Here is an 18,982-nt window from a genome sequence, read left to right as displayed (position 1 = left end):
TTTGAGTATGGAAAGAATAGAAAGACTAGTACAATGAACGCCATGTGCAGTCACTCACTCGCTGCAGTTCTGTTTCAGCCATACCCACATACCTCGGAATCCTTGTGGCTGCCTTTCCGCTAGTCCGGAAGGAGTCTGGGAGGCATTTATGTGTGTGTGTGTGTGTGTGTGTGTGTGTGTGTGTGTGTGTGTGTGTGTGTGTATATATATATATATATATATATATATATATATATTAACATCACATTACCAACCTGTGTTTTCCAGGTTTGTAACTCAGTCTCATTTTGTAACTCAGTTAGAACTTGTTGAATTTTCATGTCAAGGACAAAAAGGAAAATCAAATACTGTTAAGTCCTCAACTAATGTCATCAGTAGGTTCTGTGACTTTAGGCAAAAGGATGTATAAGGAAACCAATTTCACCACAGGCTAATTGATATAAACAAGAGTTAAGTTCCTATGGCATCTCATCAACATTCTAACTAAATGACATTGAACAAAATGACATTATTTGAGGACCTGCTGTACTAAGAGTAACTCTGAGATGTTTGTACAATACATAGAAGAAACAATCGTTTTTAAGTACACCTGTGACGGCTTCTCAGCTTTCTTCAACAGTCTTCCCTACTTGTTTAACATCTGCTCTGACAACATTCTCCCTTGCATTTAAACTAAATTTGCTTGGACTCAGCCCATTTTTTTTTTCCTTCTGTTGTCCTCAATAACCAGGGAGAAAGCCTCAGTCTCACTTTTTCTGGGTAGTACCTCGATTATTGGCAATGTATTGATTTTATTGATTTTCATTGAAGAACCTAGCTCATGTCATGGCTTTAGTGCTTGGTGATTAATGAATGAAGCTGAGATTAGGACTAAGAAGAGAATAATAAGCTGGACACAGAACTGCTGATCCTATATACCAAATAAATACTAGATATAAGTGTGTATGTTAGTATATATAGATGCATTTTTTAAAAAGCCTCATCTAGATACTTATTCCCTCCTCTTTAAGTACATTTTTCAATAGTTAAGAAAATAACCAGCAGGACTGTATTTTTTTAGTTTGCTGAATTTATTTCAAATTTGGCTATAAATAAGTCTTTGCTAATAGAAGAACAGATCTTGACTTAATAACAAAACAATGATGGATTGATGAACTCAATCTAAAATATATTTTCTTCTAATTTATATTCCTGCTTTTGACTCATTTGGTTTTCATACGTTGTTAATGTACTGCATTTCTACATTAACAATATTTTCTAAATTTTGTATGAATTTCTCATAACTATTTCTTACTTTTGGCTATAAAACTAGCTTTTAAAAAACTGCTGGAGTTTCCCTTACATGATCTTAAACGTATGGATACTTAATATCTTCAATAGCGAGGTCTTAAGAAAGCCCAGAAGCTTATCATAGACTGGCTAGATCTGTCATCCTGGTATCAAGCTGGTATTTCCTTTTCCGTTTTATTAAGTGTATCAGCTTACTCCAGATTTTATTGTTGTGTCACTTTGTTTCTTCCCTACTGTGAAAGGAAACACATTTTCTTTGTTCTTCTTTTGCACTAATGTATGCCGCCTGTGTTAACCATACTTAATGAAAACAATCACAATGTTCTCAGGTTTGTTTCTCCCTACTGTGCCCTTGAGATGAAACACTCACTTCCCTGTGTACAGTGCAGTGCTTCTCATTGGAAAGAGGAGGAGATCACCAATGACATTTCTAATACCCTCGGTCATTTGCCTCTTTCTTCAAGACCAGCTTATAATAAATCAATTGTGAATCTAACCATGGATAGGGAGGGGTGACTAGATTTGCTAATGGGCTTCTTAAAAAAAAGAAAGGTATATTTCACCCTATCACTGATTTCGAAGTGTCACCCTGATTTGTTGGAGCAAAGAAAACTTGTGAGGCTATTTCTTATCCTTAACCAAATAATAAAGTATTTCCAATTTAATTGATGGGGGATTGGTTCATTGGCATTCTTCTGGTATTTTGCAAGCTTTGCCTGAGGTAGAGGTAGTAAGGATTAAAGACTGTGGATTTTAGGCCTATTTGTGTGTGTGCGCGCTCCATAGAACACAAAAGTAAATGATGCTTAGAAACTCAAAATTCCCAGTGTGCTCAATCTCTTCACAACCCCCTTCCTTGTCTCTATTTTGGGGTCAGGACGCCTTGGAAACCTTTAAAATGAGACCAGCAGAGATGAACTCAGGAAGTCACACTGTGTGGACATGCCCATTAGCGTTTGATTTAGGGTATTTACGATCATGTTTTACAGTCTCCTGTAGTATTTGATATTGTGGCCCAATTCACAAATGCTCCACATTATTTTTACTTGAAAGTCACAATACTGAAATAAAATAAGTGTTGAATGTTCTCCAGTTGTGTTTTAGAAGGTATGCTCTCTATTGTAAGGTATTGTTTGTAAAGTACTAAAAACAATCCCTTTTCCGTGAGTAAAAATTAATCTTGAGCTCATCTTGCAGAACAACTTACCTTTTCATTTTTTTGTCAAAAAGCAGCAGGATAATGGGAAGCTAACCACACAATTAGTGCTTTAAAACTATAAAAGTAAGACAAATGCTACTGCATTTATCCCAAAGCAGTATTTAGTGTTTTCTTGATTCTTTGGTGAATGCTGCATTCTTATTAAGTCTAGTGCTGGTTCATAGATAAACAAGATTAATTCAGCAAACATATTTCCTGCCCTCTAGGAGCTGACAATCAAAGATTTTTGCAGATAGTTCATTAAGAAAAGAACATTTGTTAAAGCTTCCAGAAGATATGTTTAGTTTTATCTTGATTAAATTCAGATGAAGTTTACATTGCCCCATTTTAAATGATTTTAATTTATTCAGACCTACTAAAGGGACTTTGGCTTCTCTAGTATTTATTGAAATTAGAACAATGTATAATTTAATTAATAGTTTGAAAATGCCATAGGTTTAGCTTTACTTTGCGCAAATACTGTACTTGCATCTAAAAAGTTATATGCAAAATATTGAGAACTAACAGGGGGCGTGGCAGAGGCTGGACTGTGGTTCAGTGAGGTCACAGACTATGGTCACACACACCTGAAACTTTTCTACCAACCAGAAAGTGTCGAGCAGGGTTCCTAAGCTCATTAAGCCTTGTTCCAGGCTAGTGCTAGTGGGACAAAGTAGAGTAAGACATAGTTCTTATGCTGGTGCTCTTGGTGCAATAGTGGGATCAGACTTTTAAACGAATAATTATAGTATAGCACTTGCTTTGTGTGATGACAGAAGTCTTTCCTAGGTACAGAAATAGTAGAAATCAGGAAAAATTAGTGCAAAGGGAATAATAGATTTCAAAAAAGTTTATAGCACCTGTAGCCTAACTTGGTCTCTGGTCCATTGACCTACTAACCCATTAACCTTCCTTCCTCATGGTTGGGCTGCATGGCCCAATCATTTAAATAATTCTCTTGCCCTCTGGCAAGCACACAATGCTAGACAAACCCGACGACCTACTTTGTCTGTCTGTGCCTGGGCAGCTCTGCCCTGTGGAGGAAGCCAGTTGACCCGAGGGCCCGTATGGGTACACACTCTGCTCCCCAAGACCTCTCTACACTCTTCCACTCGTGTCCTCATTTTTCTCAAAACCCCCTCCCCTCAGAACCAGAGAAGGGACCTTGCTTTCTGTTCCTTAGAGCAAATGTAAGTGAGGAGATTCTCCCAGCAAAGCCCATGAGGTACAGTGAGTTGGTGGAGAGTGTGAGGAGACAAATGGGCGAGAGAAGGTCTGGAAAGGGTCCCAGGGCAGAAGGTTGGGAAGCAGTCGCGAGGAGGATGCAGAGGATGCGGAACTGAGAAGGATCCCGAGGATGTGGGGTGGCACCATCAGAGGAGGAGGGGTGTTACTGAAACACAGCCCTGGCGGAAGGACACAGTGGAAGGTGTCTAACACTATAGGAACCCCGAGGTCCAAAATATTTCCTCTGCACTTTTCAGTCGGGAACTTCATGGTAATTTCAGTGAAAGTCGTCTCGGGAGTGGAAAAAGGTGGAAGCTGGAATGCAGTGACTGAAGGTGTGAACGGAAAGTGAGGGAGTGAAACCTGCAGCGGTCAGGCGTCCTCTCAACCTCACCCCCTGAATGTGAGCTCACCAGACATCTTCCCCGTCCTCGTGCTCCTGTCTACAGGGAGAGAACGTGCTGTTTCTAGGTACACACCTAGCTCAGTCCATGTGACAGCGCATTTTTCATTATAAAATCATGAATAGCATTTTGGCTTTATGGGGGAAGTGCGGGTAGGAAGGAAAGGAAAAGAAGGAAGTTTGGCTGAGAAAAGAGAGAGTAGCCAGAGGAGAAAATCCAGGGTCCAAGGAGGGAACTTCTTCTTTTTCCTTTTTTCTCTCTCTCTTTTTTAAGGATGTGAGTGCATTAAGGAAATGTATAGATAAGGGAAAGGAGCCAGTGAAATGGAAGGTGAAGGGAATAGGCATCCTTGGTTGGTAAATGCTGAGAGTACCTCCCAGGTCCCAGGAATGGTGACAAGTCCAGGGGATATAATATTGACAGACACGGAGTCCTGAACAGGCAGGAGGGAGTTGAGAGGGTTTCAGTCTGGGATGGGAGACCCCTCAGCTCCAAAGGCCGGAGACAGTGCTGGATGTGGATAATCTCCCCGCGAGGGGCAGGAAGCTGAGGAGGTGCTGTCTCGTGGGAGAGACTGGCTGCCCTGGAGAGTATCAGTGTCAGGACTGGGTGGGCGCCTGCAGGGCGAGGCCTTGGAAGAAGCCTCTGAGAGGAAGCAAAGGGAACAGACATTAAAAAGAAATTAGTGTCAGAGTCCACAGTAAGGCTGGGAGCCACAAAAGTGTGGTGACAGCAAATATCTGTCCTATATTTTGGTTGGGCTCACCAGAGATCCGGAGAAGGCAGATCCTTGGATTCAGTTATGATGGAAGGTCTTTAGGCTGGGGATACCCCAAAGGGTACTATTGGGAGGCGCTCAGCGTGCTGGGATCCCAGTTCGGTGAGTGTCAAAGGCTTGGTTGAGGGAGAACCCAGTGTGCTGAGCACAGAGGAGTCTGTTTGCTGCCCCTGGCGGCAGTGACCTCGTGATGAAGCCACCTTCGGGTAGAGGCTCGCAGCTCCAACACGTGGCATGTCGGCTTCAGAGTTCTTAGGGAGCTGGAATATCCAGAGACTAAAATCTTCTTTGTTGCTTTTGTAGCAACCAGCTGCCTTAGGAGTTCTTTCCTCCTTTTTTATTTTTTTTTACTTCTTACCCAATTGCCACAACTCCCCCTCTGAAAGAGATGAATATAAAAACCACTACAGCATATAGATAATGTGTCATAGAATTGTATACTTGAAACCGATATAATTTTATTAACCCGTGTCACCCACCCTAATAAGTTTAATTAAAAAATAAATGAATAAGAAACCTTTACAGTATTAAACTGAGACTGTAGCCAAACAATCAGATCACCTACATTCTCCAGAATAATGAACAAAGCGTTCATCCTAACTGGCTTCTCTTTATTCTGGAGAAATAACACTTTGTTTACCCTCAAATTGCTGCTTTGGGAATGAGGCTTAATGAGGTTAAATGATTTCCTTAGATCACGCAGTTAAGATTTGACAATGCTGGAATTTGATCTCTGTGTGTCTGGTTTTTCCCACAACACCACACAGATCAGTTGATGATCACTGCAACCAAGTTCTCAAAAACATGCCCACATTGTAAGAAGACCTTCCAAATGACATGCCTGAAAGTAAATGGCACACAGGAGAATGGTCATAACTGGAGGTTTGTTTAGAATCAACAATCATGTCATTATCTCTTATTGTTTTTTTTTGTTTTTTTTTTTTTTTTTCATTTTTCTGAAGCTGGAAACAGGGAGAGACAGTCAGACAGACTCCCGCATGCGCCCGACCGGGATCCACCCGGCATGCCCACCAGGGGCAACGCTCTGCCCACCAGGGGGCGATGCTCTGCCCCTCCGGGGCGTCGCCATGTTGCGACCAGAGCCACTCTAGCGCCTGGGGCAGAGGCCACAGAGCCATCCCCAGCGCCCGGGCCATCTTTGCTCCAATGGAGCCTTGGCTGCGGGAGGGGAAGAGAGAGACAGAGAGGAAAGCGCGGCGGAGGGGTGGAGAAGCAAATGGACGCTTCTCCTGTGTGCCCTGGCCGGGAATCGAACCCGGGTCCTCTGCACGCTAGGCCGATGCTCTACCGCTGAGCCAACCGGCCAGGGCTATCTCTTATTGTTTAACTGACTATCTTTCTCAGGACACAAAGATGAGCCACATAATGCCTTACTTTTTGTGTTTGTACAATGCAGTTTCTAAAATATAAATGGTGATATAAAGTTAAAAAGAAATTTAGTGATAATTTGGAGCTACTGTAAAATGCATTGGTTTAGCTTAGAACATCATTTTCTGCAAGGATTGCACATTACAATACAGTAGTCCAGTTTAAAATTGTTAGTTTAGGTACCATATTTCCCCATGTATAAGACACTCCCATGTATAAGACGCACCTTAGTTTTGGGGCCCAAAATTTGAAAAAAAATGGATTACATAAAGTTATTGAACTTATGTTTTATTTATCGTAAGATTCATACAACTCCTCATCTCTGTCAGAACTCCCATCCATTAGCTTGTCCTCATCTGTGTCTGATGACAAATCACTGTCTTCATATATTACCTCGTCCTCAGTTCCATCTATGGCATTTGAAATGCCACAACCACTGTATAAGATGCACCCAGTTTTTAGACCCCAAATTTTTTGAAAAAGGGTGCTTCTTATACATGGAGAAATACAGTAGTTAAAATATGAGGTCTACCCAGAGGTGGCTTAAATTGGTTGAGGCCACCTGACCAGGTGGTGGTGCAGTGGATAGAGCATCGGACTGGGACACAGAGGACCCAGGTTTGAAACCCGGAGGTCACCGGCTTCAGCATGGGCTTATCTGGTTTGAGTAAGGCTCACCACCTCGAGCCCTACTGTAGCCCCCCCTGCCCCCATCAAGGCACTACAAAGAAGAAATGATGCTTCTCATTTCTCTTCCTTCCTGTCTGTCCCTATCTGTCTCTCTCTCTCTGTCTCTTTGTCTCTGACACAAACAAACAAATAAACAAACAAACAAAAACCAAAAAAAGATCAGTAGAGGCCCCAGGCACTGAAGAAAATATTGGGCCGCTTACATTAGAAAAAAGTGTAAAGTTGGGGTTTTCGGCCCTTCAGAAGTCAGGCCCAGGGCTCGTGCCTGGTGTGCTGCCTCTGAGTTTACCCCACTGACTGCAGAGCTCCTCTCATGGAGGGAACAGCCTTTGTTTAGATGATCCATTTGTGTCTGTCTCTAGATGAATCTAGAAAAAGAAGGTAGAATGAGTGAGCTAAATTCCTCTGCCTGAAAATGTAGGAAATGTCATTTTCTTTATTCCTAAGAGGAGAAAAGAGGCTATAGCCGCATCACGGAAATGGGGAATGGCTGAACAATTTGGTAAATGGCAGGAGGGAGCTAAAAGGTCCAACAACAACAGAGCACAGTCAGGACAACAGAGACCAACAGAGGTGACCTTGAGAGCCTGACCCTGCTAGGAGCACACAGAAATCTTTGGAGGCAAGGTTTCATCTTTCTACAAAATGAGGAGAGGGAGAAGGCATTTTATGAGGATGTTGAGAAGCAGCTGACGTCTGCCTTATAGTAGATTTAACCCTTGTTTATCACCACACTCATTTAAAAAAGCACACTGGGCATACCTTACATATTTTGGGTCACAAGAGTATATCTGTTCACTCAAGGTGACATAAATACAATTTATATTTGCAAATACATCAACCGTTGCTTTACAGTTGTTTTGTAAATTTGAGACTTTCCTTGAGGATTTTGAGTCTATTAATTTGCCATCCATTTTTGTGGTTCCCTCAAGTGTGACAGAAATAATGTGGAGCCTAGTTTTAATTTAATGCATGGATTAAGTATACTTCTATTCACATGCTAAGTTAGTAGAAAGATTATTGGCTTTAATTGTTAATGTAGCATTGTAAACACTCCAAGAATATGGACAGTCTAATGTGTAAAATAGATAATAAAAAAATTATTTTGCATTTATTGCAAATATTCCCATGTTGACCCTTTTATCAAGGAGTAATAATGAGTTTGTCTCTATAAAAAATGACTAATATTAACTCACACCTAATGCCAGGTTATTCTTTTGATAATTAGAGTGTAAGTGTGAAGTTTTAGTCTTTTGAGAACTGGAGCAAGTTTACAGAGGAGATGCTTCAACTATTAAAGAAGAAAAAAGTCTTTGACATCCTTATAAACCAGCCAGCAATTCTGCTTATTACAAACAAGGTTATAAGAAACTGATTTCAGACTACAGAATTCAATCATTATTGATTCAGTATTCCATATTTACTTATTTTTCAATATTCTGTAAAAATCATTTGTACGTTTTATGGAAATGGTAAGAAATGTCCATAAACAAACTAGTACGATATTATACACTTTACTCTGTAGATACCTCTATACCCGGCATGGCGAACCTTTTTATAAAAACTGCCCACTTTTGCAGTGCTGGTCAGCCTGGTCTCTCCCACCCACTAGTAGGTGTTCCAGCTTTCATGGTGGGCTAGGGTAGCGCAGCAACCAAACTGCGCCGTGACTGGCCCACCATGAAAGCTGAACCACCCACTAGTGGGCAGGCGGGACCAGGTTGACCAGCACTGCAAAAGTGGGCAGTTTTTATAAAAAGGTTCGCCATCTATCCCATGCTCTATAGTTCATCTAAAAACCAGCGAGAGAGATCTCATCATCTCTATGCTGATTGTAAGGAACCTAAGTTTGGCTTGTTAAATGGTTCCAAGGATAGAGGCCTAAAGGAGCATATTGATGTCACAGCCTGTGCAGACACTCTCATTGACTGGTGTGAAGCGAGGCACTGCAGGCCTCCAGGAGACTTACAGAGAACCTGCGATGCCGTCCTGAACTCCAATCTGGAGTGTTGTCCCTAAGAGCACAGACGCACACAGTTCTTTGCATTGTGCTCATCCTGGTAAGGGTCTAGTGCTGTGCTAGCATAGGACTCTATCAGCAAAGGTATTGTCTGTCCTTGAAAAAAAATTAGCAGAGCTGCCAGACTGGACCTACCCTGATCAACATATGTTGAAAGTTATTTTTCTAAACACACTGTTTTATAGACACCATCCGCTTTGACCTGTTACTGCTCTTAAACAGAGTGAGTTTTGGGAGTCGGTGAATTCTCAGTAGTGAAGGCAAAGATTGCTTGTTTGGCAGTCACCTGTCATCCTCTCTCCCGTCTGCATTCATCCATTTGTCACAACATTTTGTGGGGAGTTGAACAGGGAAGCTTAAGAAAAATGCTTTACTCTTGTCTTGATGATAGAAAGCATTGCTCACTGCTGGTAGCATGGTGGTAACTTTTCATTCCTTCTGGCAGTTTTTAAAGACTTATTTGACTTTGGGGGAACCTGCAGTATATCTTTTAGTCACAGCGCAAAAGTATAAGACAGGGTTGTTCATTTTCAATTTTGGCTGAAAGTCTTGGACGGTGGCACTTCAAAGTTAGGGAAAACTTGGCTTTAAAAATGGATGCTGATACAAAATGGCATATTTAATGACAGATGTATCTATAGAAAGCTGTTAAGATGCAGATTATCCTCCCCGGGGTGGGGGAGGGAGATCAAAACTGCCAATCTATAAAATATCCTCGATGGCATGGAATCTATCTTTGCAAGTCTTTGATTGCAGGGGACAGTATAGCAGCATGTGGCATCATAACCTAGAGCAGACAAATCAGCTTGATGACTTTCAAAGCCAGGAATACTGCTGCAGGCAAGGGTACTCCAGTCTAGGAGAAATTAGAACATATAGAGACTGTTATTAATTTCATATCTATTTTTGTATAGTCAAATCTGTATGCAAATCCTTAGCATCTCATTTCAGCAGATTAATCTAAAAGCGAGGAGTGTTATGTGAAGAGAATGTAATGACAAAGCTCTGCAAATGAGTAACACTGCTAAAGAAATGTGGAATGAATACTGGCATGCTTTTTTAAAAAGATATTTTTTTGGCCTGTGAAGAAATTGTTTTTATTTATATGCTCATTTGTAAATTCTTTCAAAGGAGAAGTTCAATAAAACCAATTTCTAAGGTTTTCCCTGGCAATCCTGACTTAGCAGAAGTCACAGTGCTAGGTTTTTTTTAGGCACCTCCTGTGGTTTAACATTTTAGAAGTAATCAACCAAATAACTAAGTAGGACTTCCATTATTACTCTGACTAGTAACCCAGTATCTCATTTCTAAACATTGTCAGGTGAATGAAAATTTGTATGTAAGGGTAAGGAATCTAATTACCAAGTGCAGATTAAGAAGAAAAAACCACTCTATTATAATGCAGCTGATGTATCTGTGGGAGACGGTAAATAATAATTCTGAAGAGCGTAAAGATAAACTGAGTACCCTGCCTGGGAGAGAGGATGTAATAGCTACATTCTTATCCATTGGTTGTGCATTTAATCTTTAATGGGCAGACTCTGATACATATAGTAGTGTAAATATTTTCAAATAGTGTCATAAACAGATAGTTTACTGCAGTAGATATTAATTCTGTCCCATATTTCTAAAACAAGTAGATAAACCATCAGAGCTTTGAAATAGTGAGTGGGAACTTTACCCTCTGTTACCTCTCATTTGGAGAACGATTGTAGGAGAGCGGGACATTAATCTGGTGTTATGGCCAGATTAAAACTTGGCAATCATTTTAACACTGAAGACTTGTGAGGTCTCGATAGGTTTGATTATTCTTGTGTAGAAAGAATCATTGGACATTCTATTTTTAATCAAGTAAGAAAGGAAGGTTGGGAGGAAAAAACAAACATATCTCTGTATTTATTTTGGGGATACATTTTTACTATGTTCGCATTTCAGCTCAGCTTTCTAAAGTGTTTTGATTTTTAAAATGACATGTGCGATGAGAAACACAGAGAAGACTTATTTTTTTGAGGACAGAAAGCTAATTTCTCTCTGTTATTTGGATTTCCTTCACAGACAAAGCTATCCTAGAGCTTAAGAAGTGGTTGCAAGCTTCAGAGAGAATTTTTTAAAAAGCCCTTCAGTTAATAGCCATGGCCAATTACATGGGAGATATAATTCCTTACTAGAGTTGAATGAGAGAGTAAATGACTGACCTGGACAGGTTCCCTTCCCTTTGTGTATCCATTGGTATTGATCGATTATTTCAGCCCAGTTGAGGATTATGCACTAATCCTCTGGATTCTGGTTGACTTGACTCCTGACCATGGAATTGACTGGTGACCTATTCAAAGTATTTGAACTGTCAAAGCAAAAATTATAAAGGACAAAGTAAAATAGACAAGCGAGACTTTATTCAAGACCATTGTACTATCAGAGAAAGACCAGAATGCAGTCAGAAGTCAACTCTTCCGAAAAACAAGAGGCAAGAGGATTTTTAAGCACTGGGGTGAGCTAGTGGAAAAGAACTGAAGGACTTTTGGAGGAAGGTTGATCAATGTGATGTGTTGAGCACATTCAGTTATGCCTGAGTTTGTATTTTTTTTTTCTGTGACCAGGCCATTTGTGTTTGCTGATCGGTATCCATCAAAGTTAGGCTCCTACCCTCCACAGAAAATGGGCAGTAGAGGCATTATCACCTTACGTGATGATTACATTTCAATGGGATAGCTTTCAGGACTTTGAGGAAGGTATTCCTCAGTCTAAAACTTGCAAAAACTTTTAAAATGGTTTACATGTACCCCTGGCCAGGTAGCTTGGTTGGTTAAGAGCATCGTCTGGAAGGACAGAGGTTGCCGGTTCAATCCCCGGTCAGGGCACATACAGAAACAGCTCAATGTTCCTCTCTCTCTCTCTCTCTCTCTCTCTCTCTCTCTCTCTCCCTGCCTCTCTCACTAAAATCAATCAATCAATAAAAAATAAAAATAAAAGGTTTACATGTTAAAGAGGCAGAGAAAGAATTTATAATTAAAAGTTTCTATAGTAAATGCTCTACGAAAAAAGGGGTAAGAATCGGGGGCTTAGAGAGAGGAGGAAGCCTGTTTAAAGTTCACTCAAGCTGAGAGGGATATTAATGCTATTCTGGACCATATTGTAACAGTACTCATTTCTTAAATTTAAAAAATTTCAATAGGAAGCTTTTAAATCTGGCTTAATTTTAGATACTTATTACAAAAGTAACTGCTTTTTTGTGATACTTATTAAAATAAGAATGTTATTCATTTTACACCAGCATCTAGTACTATGTATAAGGCAATATTTCTAAAGATAGAATTTGGGGGGGGTTCTTATATTTCTGTTATTACCCAATATTTGATATTGTATTATTTTCCCTTTTTGCTGTTTTATGTTGCTTTTTAGTTTTTCCATTTAACGGTAACAATTAAAGTATAATCAATTATTTCTGGGTTCTGTAGGGCTCAATGAATGCCACAAACATGAAACATGAGAAATTTAGCTAAACATGTAATGATTTTTAGTGGTTCTTGATTAAACAGAAGGTCTCAAGTCTTTTGAAGCTAAGCAATTGGCAAGAGTGCTTCCGAAAAGTTGAGGACAGTAGCAAATGCATCCAGGAATTCTAGAACTGTGCTGTTCACTCTGACAGCGATTAGCCACATGTGACTTATTGAGCGCTTGAAACGCAGCTAATCTGGATTGAGATACACTGTGTCATATATACACTGGAGTTTGAAGACTTAGTATGGAAATATATGTATATATATCATATATATCATATATATACACACACACATTAATTTCATGTTGAAAGATATTTTGGCTATTTTGAGTGAAATAAAGTTATATTTTAATTTCACTTTTTACTATGGTTACTGGAAAAGTTAAAATTGCATATGTGACTCACATCTGTGGCTCTTGTTATATTCTATTGGACAGCACTGGCTCTAGATTTCTTTTGATAAGTCATGTCTATTCTTAGATATGGTTCTTCTAAAGAGGTATCAGGATATCACTGTGTTAGTGTATAGAAGGTTAGAACTGTAAAATTGCCAGATTACCTAAAGACAAGAATTCTCCATATCACTATGTTTCTGGAGTAAGTTGCACAGATTCGTCTGTGTGCCGTGTTCGCCCCGCTCCCTCCGCCTTTGTCACCCCTCAGTCTGGCCACGCAGAGCAGCTTGCACACCTGTTGCTTGCTCTCAACTGGATTGCTTCTGAAATGTTTCCTGAAAATGAAACTGCTTCAACAATAAGCCTCTTAATTATGCCACGGGTTCACCACGAGGGTATAGGAACAGATCCTCAGCAGTAGCTAATTTTTCTTTAATTGTATCTCACTCTTATGTTGGAATGCCCTGTTTCTTATTCATGAAAGCTCTAACACATGTTAATCCATTACAGGTGGAGTAACTAACACCGCACAATATCAGAACAGACTAATGGTATATGAACCTAACCAGGTAAGAATCATATAAGGAAAGCTCATTACCTTAATTAAAATGAATTTAAAAAGATTTCTATAGTAATTAGCAGTTGGCATGCCAAGTCTGCACACACATATGCATCTTAAACCTATATAGAAAAAAGGAAGCATCTGGATAAACTGCTTTTTGCTCGCTTTTTTTTTTCCCTCATAAAAATCTCAGCTCCGTTAGTTTTATGCCATAAAAAATGCTTAACTCTTTCAGAGTTTTGCACAATGTAGAAAAAAAGGAAGATATGTATGTAATGAGATCAAAGCCTTCTATTTCCATTATCAAGAGGTGGTTCCTATTCAGATATTCAGGGGCAGCCAAAGAAAGGATTCAGATTGTTCTGTTGCTATGTTTGCTCTGTCCCTTTAGAAGCATGTTATGGGGGGGTATACTTATGGTTCCTTTATTTCAAAATAGATGGACAACTTTTATTTAACTCAGTGTAGCCAAAATGTCATAGAACAGTGTCTAGAACGAGCCCAAAGTAGAAATGTCTGAATAGTTTGTTTTTCATCTAACATCTGGTCCTGCACTGGCAGCATTTTGATGGTGTCTGTCCCTCCTGTCTCCTTCTCATACACACATAATGTCTTTTTTTTTTTTTTCCAAAAAGAAGAACTATTTTTATTCTCTTTCCTTCTACCAAAATATCTGTGACTTTTGGAAAGTATTTTCCGAAATTTTCTATTTCTGTGATTTTGGTAACGTAAATATTTTTCATGATTATGACAATATTCCACACGATTTAATTTGGAGGCTGAATATTTGTCAGCTGAAGATAATGGAACATGAAACAACAGGTTGCTTTGGCTGTCCGGTTTGGGATTAGCCACCAAATGTATGTCCAAAGTGACCTCAGTCTATTTGAAATCTTTGTATTTTAACAATGACTGAATCTCGATTTTTAACGAAGCTGTTTCTGTCTTTGCTCATTTGTTTCCTGATGTCATTAGAAGCTATAGATTTCAGAGACCACATGTCCATGGGCCTGCTGTCCCAAGAGGGATCATTAATTGCAGTTGCTTGAGTTCAGAGCGCACGTGGTTAAAGAGGAAGAAGGTGTTAACATTTCTCAAATGACTTCTGTTTCATGTTTGTACACACATGCTCTTTTTTAAATTCTGCTGGCATAGTGTTTACGGTGGGTACTGGCAAACATCACATCTGCTTGCATCTTGCTCAGAATCTCAATAACTCTATCATTCAGCCCTGGTGCTTATTCCTCTTCGAGGCCTTTGTGGAGAGTCGATAATGCCTGCCATCTGCCACAGAGCACATCGCTACCTGCCAACAGGCAGGCTGGGGTGACCTCTGCTTCCCCACCACTGATTAGTATTCACTTGCTCGCTTATTAGGCATGACCCCACCAGGCCCCTCCGTTTCTTTGCCTTTGCAGCGATTGTCGGCTCACCTGGCAGGCAAGGCAGTGAAGGAAGCGAAAGATATAATCAGAAGATTCAGGCAGGCTTTGCAAACCAGATGAAGTCCGTGGTCCTGCAGCAGGGGACCGGACTGCTAATGCACACACTGATCCCTAATTCTGCGATGGGTTGCCTCGTAGAAAACATCCTAAGGAAGGTAGCGTCAGAGTTTTGAGTTAAATCCACTCATGTGTAATGTATTAAAGCTATTTCTTAGCAGAAAACCTGAAAGAAAGGTTTGACTATCTTACTAAAAAAAGAGATTTAATTGGAAGGAGATTCTTATTATGACATATTTAAAAAGGAGAAGCAGAAAAATGCAAGCCTTTCACTTTGTAAAAACCACTTTCATTTTTCTTTCTTTATTTTTTAGTGTATCTTTAAAAGAGAAATTAGAAACGAGCTAGTAGATATGCCCTTAGTCAATGGCCAATATTTATACAAAACATTTTTGTCTTCTTCCTTTACAGCTTATGAGCCAGTGAAATTCTATGTATTCACAACATCGTGTGATTTTTTTTTTTCTGGTCGAAATCCAAATTTTTCTTGGCAAAAAGGATTCAGGGTTGTTCCTGTATATTTTGTGTTTACATAGAAAGGATATGGTTAGGTTTAGTGTAATGCCGGTGGCCGAGGCCAGACAGGTCCTCACTGGATTCAGCCAGACAGTAGAACTGCGGAGCCGGGAAGCGTCGGGCTGTACCTGTTTATTGGAGGCTCGCAAAGGCAGGCAAGCAAGTGCACAACAAAAGGAAAAGAGCTAGTGAATAAAGAAACATCTACTTTTCGCAGTGAAGGGCAAGGGAGCAGGAAAACCGCACCTCACGGTGGTGAGAGAGGATCTGGAAGAAGCTCCGCCCAGGGAAAGCACCCGCAGCCTCACACAGACCCTCACACAGACCGCACACACATGGCGCTGCCGCGCCCCAGTCGGCTAAGTGCTCGCTGCCGGTCAGCCCGCAAGTAGGGCGAACACAGCTGTTTCCCTCACATTTACTTACCTGTCCATTACTGAGGAGAGACTTAAAATTAAAGTCAGATTTTATTTTTATCTAATTTTACATTAGATTTCAATCAGAAACCTTATTGTAAGAAGGGTCACGCATACCTTTCTCATTTATACTGTAGTAACCTAGAACCAGATATTCCCTAAAGTTATATAAAACTTGGCCTTCCTGCTAAAACAAATGTTATGCCTCGAAATAACATTTCTCGGTTTGACAGAAAACGTGTCTGTAAATTTATTAAAGAAGGCGGCTACGAGGGCAGTGAAAGAGTTTGTTGCTGAACCAAATCTTCGCTCTTTCATTGATCTCAAGAGCTTAATCTTAGGAAGAACAGGAGAGCCACCCTCACCCAGGCTTACATAGGGAGCTTGGGTAGTCAGTGATTATTACAGTACTTTTCTAAAGTGTATATTTATTGGACGTTTATTATGTGTGAAGCGTTGTTCTAAATGTTTTATGTGTATTAGCGTCAGGAGGGTATTATTATCCCTCTCTTACAGATGAGGATGCAGACACAGAGAGGGGAAGTAAATTGCTTGAGCTTCCACACAGGTTATAAACTCAGGCATTCTAGATCCAGAGCCTGGTGTTTAATCATTACACCACTGTAGACAGTAGACCTATCTGTGCACTTTCACTCTTAAGTAATTTGCATGAGTAAGTTCTCTCAATTTCTGTATTTTCATATGCTCCCCTTAGAAATGCAAAATGCCCTATAAAATGCAACCCCAAAAAGAGGAAATGCCTTATGTAAGTGAAAAACAGAGTTGGAATATGTGGGTGTTTCTGCACTTGTTTTCAGGTAAGAAGCCCATACCTTTCAAAGTATCTAGACCAGCGGTTCTCAACCTGTGGGTCGTGACCCCAGCCGGGCGCCTAAAGCTATCGGAAAATACATAATGCATATCAGGTATTTACATTCTGAATCATAACTGTAGCAAAATTACAGTTATGAAGTAGCCACCAAAATTATTTTTTGGTTTGGGATCACCACAACATGAGGAACTGTATTGCGGGGTCATGGCATTAGAAAGGGTGAGAACCACTGATCTAGATGATATTTAAATAGATGGTGACTGACAAACATTAGGGTCCCCCTTACTAATGAGGCACAGCTGTTTTCTGCCCTGAAGGTCTCCCATGAACAGAATTCACCTGAATTTCTTTTTTTTCAGAATAAGTGGATAAGCCGTAGCCCCATGCTGCAGAGAAGGGTCTACCATTCCATGGCTGCTGTCCATAGGAAGCTTTATGTCCTTGGAGGCAATGACCTGGACTATAATAATGACCGGATCCTTGTGCGGCATATAGATGCTTACAACATAGACACCGACCAGTGGACGCGTTGTAATTTCAACCTGTTGACTGGCAAGTACCTTTGATTAAGAAAATCAGGAAAAGCAGATTTAAGAAGCTGCCTCTCGGCCTTGGCTGGTTGACTCAGCGGTAGAGCGTCAGCCCGGCGTGTGGAAGTCCCGGGTTCAATTTCCAGCCAGGGCACACAGGAGAAGCGCCCATCTGCTTCTCCATACTTCCCTCTCTTCTTTCTATCTCTGTCTTCCCCTCCCGCAGCCAAGGGTCCATTGGAACAAAGTTGGTCGGTCCGGGCACTGAGGATGGCTTCATGGGCTCCGCCTCAGGTGCTAGAATGGCTCTGGCCACAATGGAGCAACGCCTCAGATTGGCAGAGCATTGCACCCCTGGTGGGCGTGCTGGTGGGCACGCCGGGGGGACCCTGGTCAGGCGCATGTGGGAGTCTGACTGCCTCCCTCCCTGCTTCTAACTTCGGGAAAATACAAAAAAAAAAAAAGCTGTTTCTCTAAATATTAAATGTATGGTGATAAAACAACTTGCTTTATCAACAGAAAGATACACATTATCTCACAGAATTTCACTTAGTTAGGAGGCTGATCATCTAGTTTCTTGGGGCCTGTATGACCTTTGTGTGTGTCCCCGTGTGACTAAGGTAGGCATGTCATGTCTATTACTGTCCATATATTCACTTAGAAACTTTGATACAAATAGGAGGGTTTGGTGCTAAATAAAGAGTTAATGGCTCTTTATAGAAGCAATTTATGTTTTACTTCTCATTACTTTTAGTCCTCATTTCTTGTGAGTTCAGAATGGCTGTCATTATTTGTCACTGTTAAATACTGTTTCTGGCTATTTTCTCCTAAAGACTAAGTCTTAGAGTAGTTCTGTGCATAGGGGTTTGGTGGCTCTTCTGGCCATACATTCCCACCCCAGACTGACCGCAGGGCAACGCTGGGTATGGACCCATCTCATCCCCAGAGGGAATGGGACGGAAGCAGTGAGCAGCGTCCTCCTGATGCTTCTTTCTGGGGTGGAAAACCCGTTCCCTTGTCGGCTTTCATTGTTGACATCCACAGGTGACCGGATCCCTTTCAGGCTGCTCTGCTAACAGGAACACCACAGGCTCAAAGTGGGGGCTGGACTAGTGCCGGAAGACAATTTAATATGCTGAGAGGGCACTCAGTCACTCACAGCTGCTCCTGGGAGGTTTGAGAGCATAACCAATGGGAGAGGGTCAGGTGTTTTGTATTGAGCTGCTGTTTTTCCCAAAAATGAATGTTGAGGCCCACCCACCAATCCTTAACTCTGTTGCTGTAGTGGCACCAGAGCCCTTGGTCCCTGGCTCTGCACTTCTGTCTGCTATAGCTTATTTATTACCCCAGTCAATCCTGTGTCAGCCCATCAATAAAAAGAGACTATCTCGCTCTTTGATGGCCTCCAGGGAAGAATATGTGGTAGTGAGTTATTCTGTCTTCTTTTTTAAATGGGGAAGGAGCCTTTCATCATTTTGGCGTGTCAGTGTCTAGGGACTATCTAGGCTGGTCCCAGCTCGGGAACTTTAATATAGTCTTAAAAGTGTTGTGTATGTAAAGAAAGGGAGGGTAGTAACTTTATCTTTTTTTTGTCATTTGTCTTCATTTGGGGCATGCCAGGGGCATGGCTCTGTTTTATTGGTTTCTTGGGTTTGCAGCTGTTACTTTACAAATGTAAGCACTTGCCTTAAAAGCGTTTGTAATACAAGAGGTGTTTTGCATTTCTAAAATATA

At 40.8% G+C, this 18,982-nt stretch overlaps 1 protein-coding gene across 4 annotated transcripts in view; it reads left to right on the top strand.

Annotated features, from left to right (window-relative positions):
• KLHL32 (kelch like family member 32) overlaps positions 1-18,982 on the top strand; it is a 241,751-nt gene that overhangs the window by 202,655 nt on the left and 20,114 nt on the right. For 3 of the 4 annotated variants that reach the window (XM_066358849.1, XM_066358848.1, XM_066358847.1), the window contains 2 exons: positions 13,401-13,459; positions 17,078-17,270. In XM_066358849.1, the coding sequence (XP_066214946.1) occupies positions 13,401-13,459; positions 17,078-17,270 (252 nt within the window). Of the gene's footprint in view, positions 1-11,454; positions 11,485-13,400; positions 13,460-17,077; positions 17,271-18,982 lie in introns of those variants that run through there. The other variant, XM_066358850.1, reaches the window with a different exon arrangement.

The sequence above is a fragment of the Saccopteryx leptura genome, chromosome 1 (assembly GCF_036850995.1).
Source record: "Saccopteryx leptura isolate mSacLep1 chromosome 1, mSacLep1_pri_phased_curated, whole genome shotgun sequence".
Taxonomy (NCBI): Eukaryota; Metazoa; Chordata; class Mammalia; order Chiroptera; family Emballonuridae; genus Saccopteryx; species Saccopteryx leptura.
The sequence above is the reverse complement of the archived record's forward strand: the minus strand, read 5'-3'. Positions and strand labels throughout refer to the sequence as shown.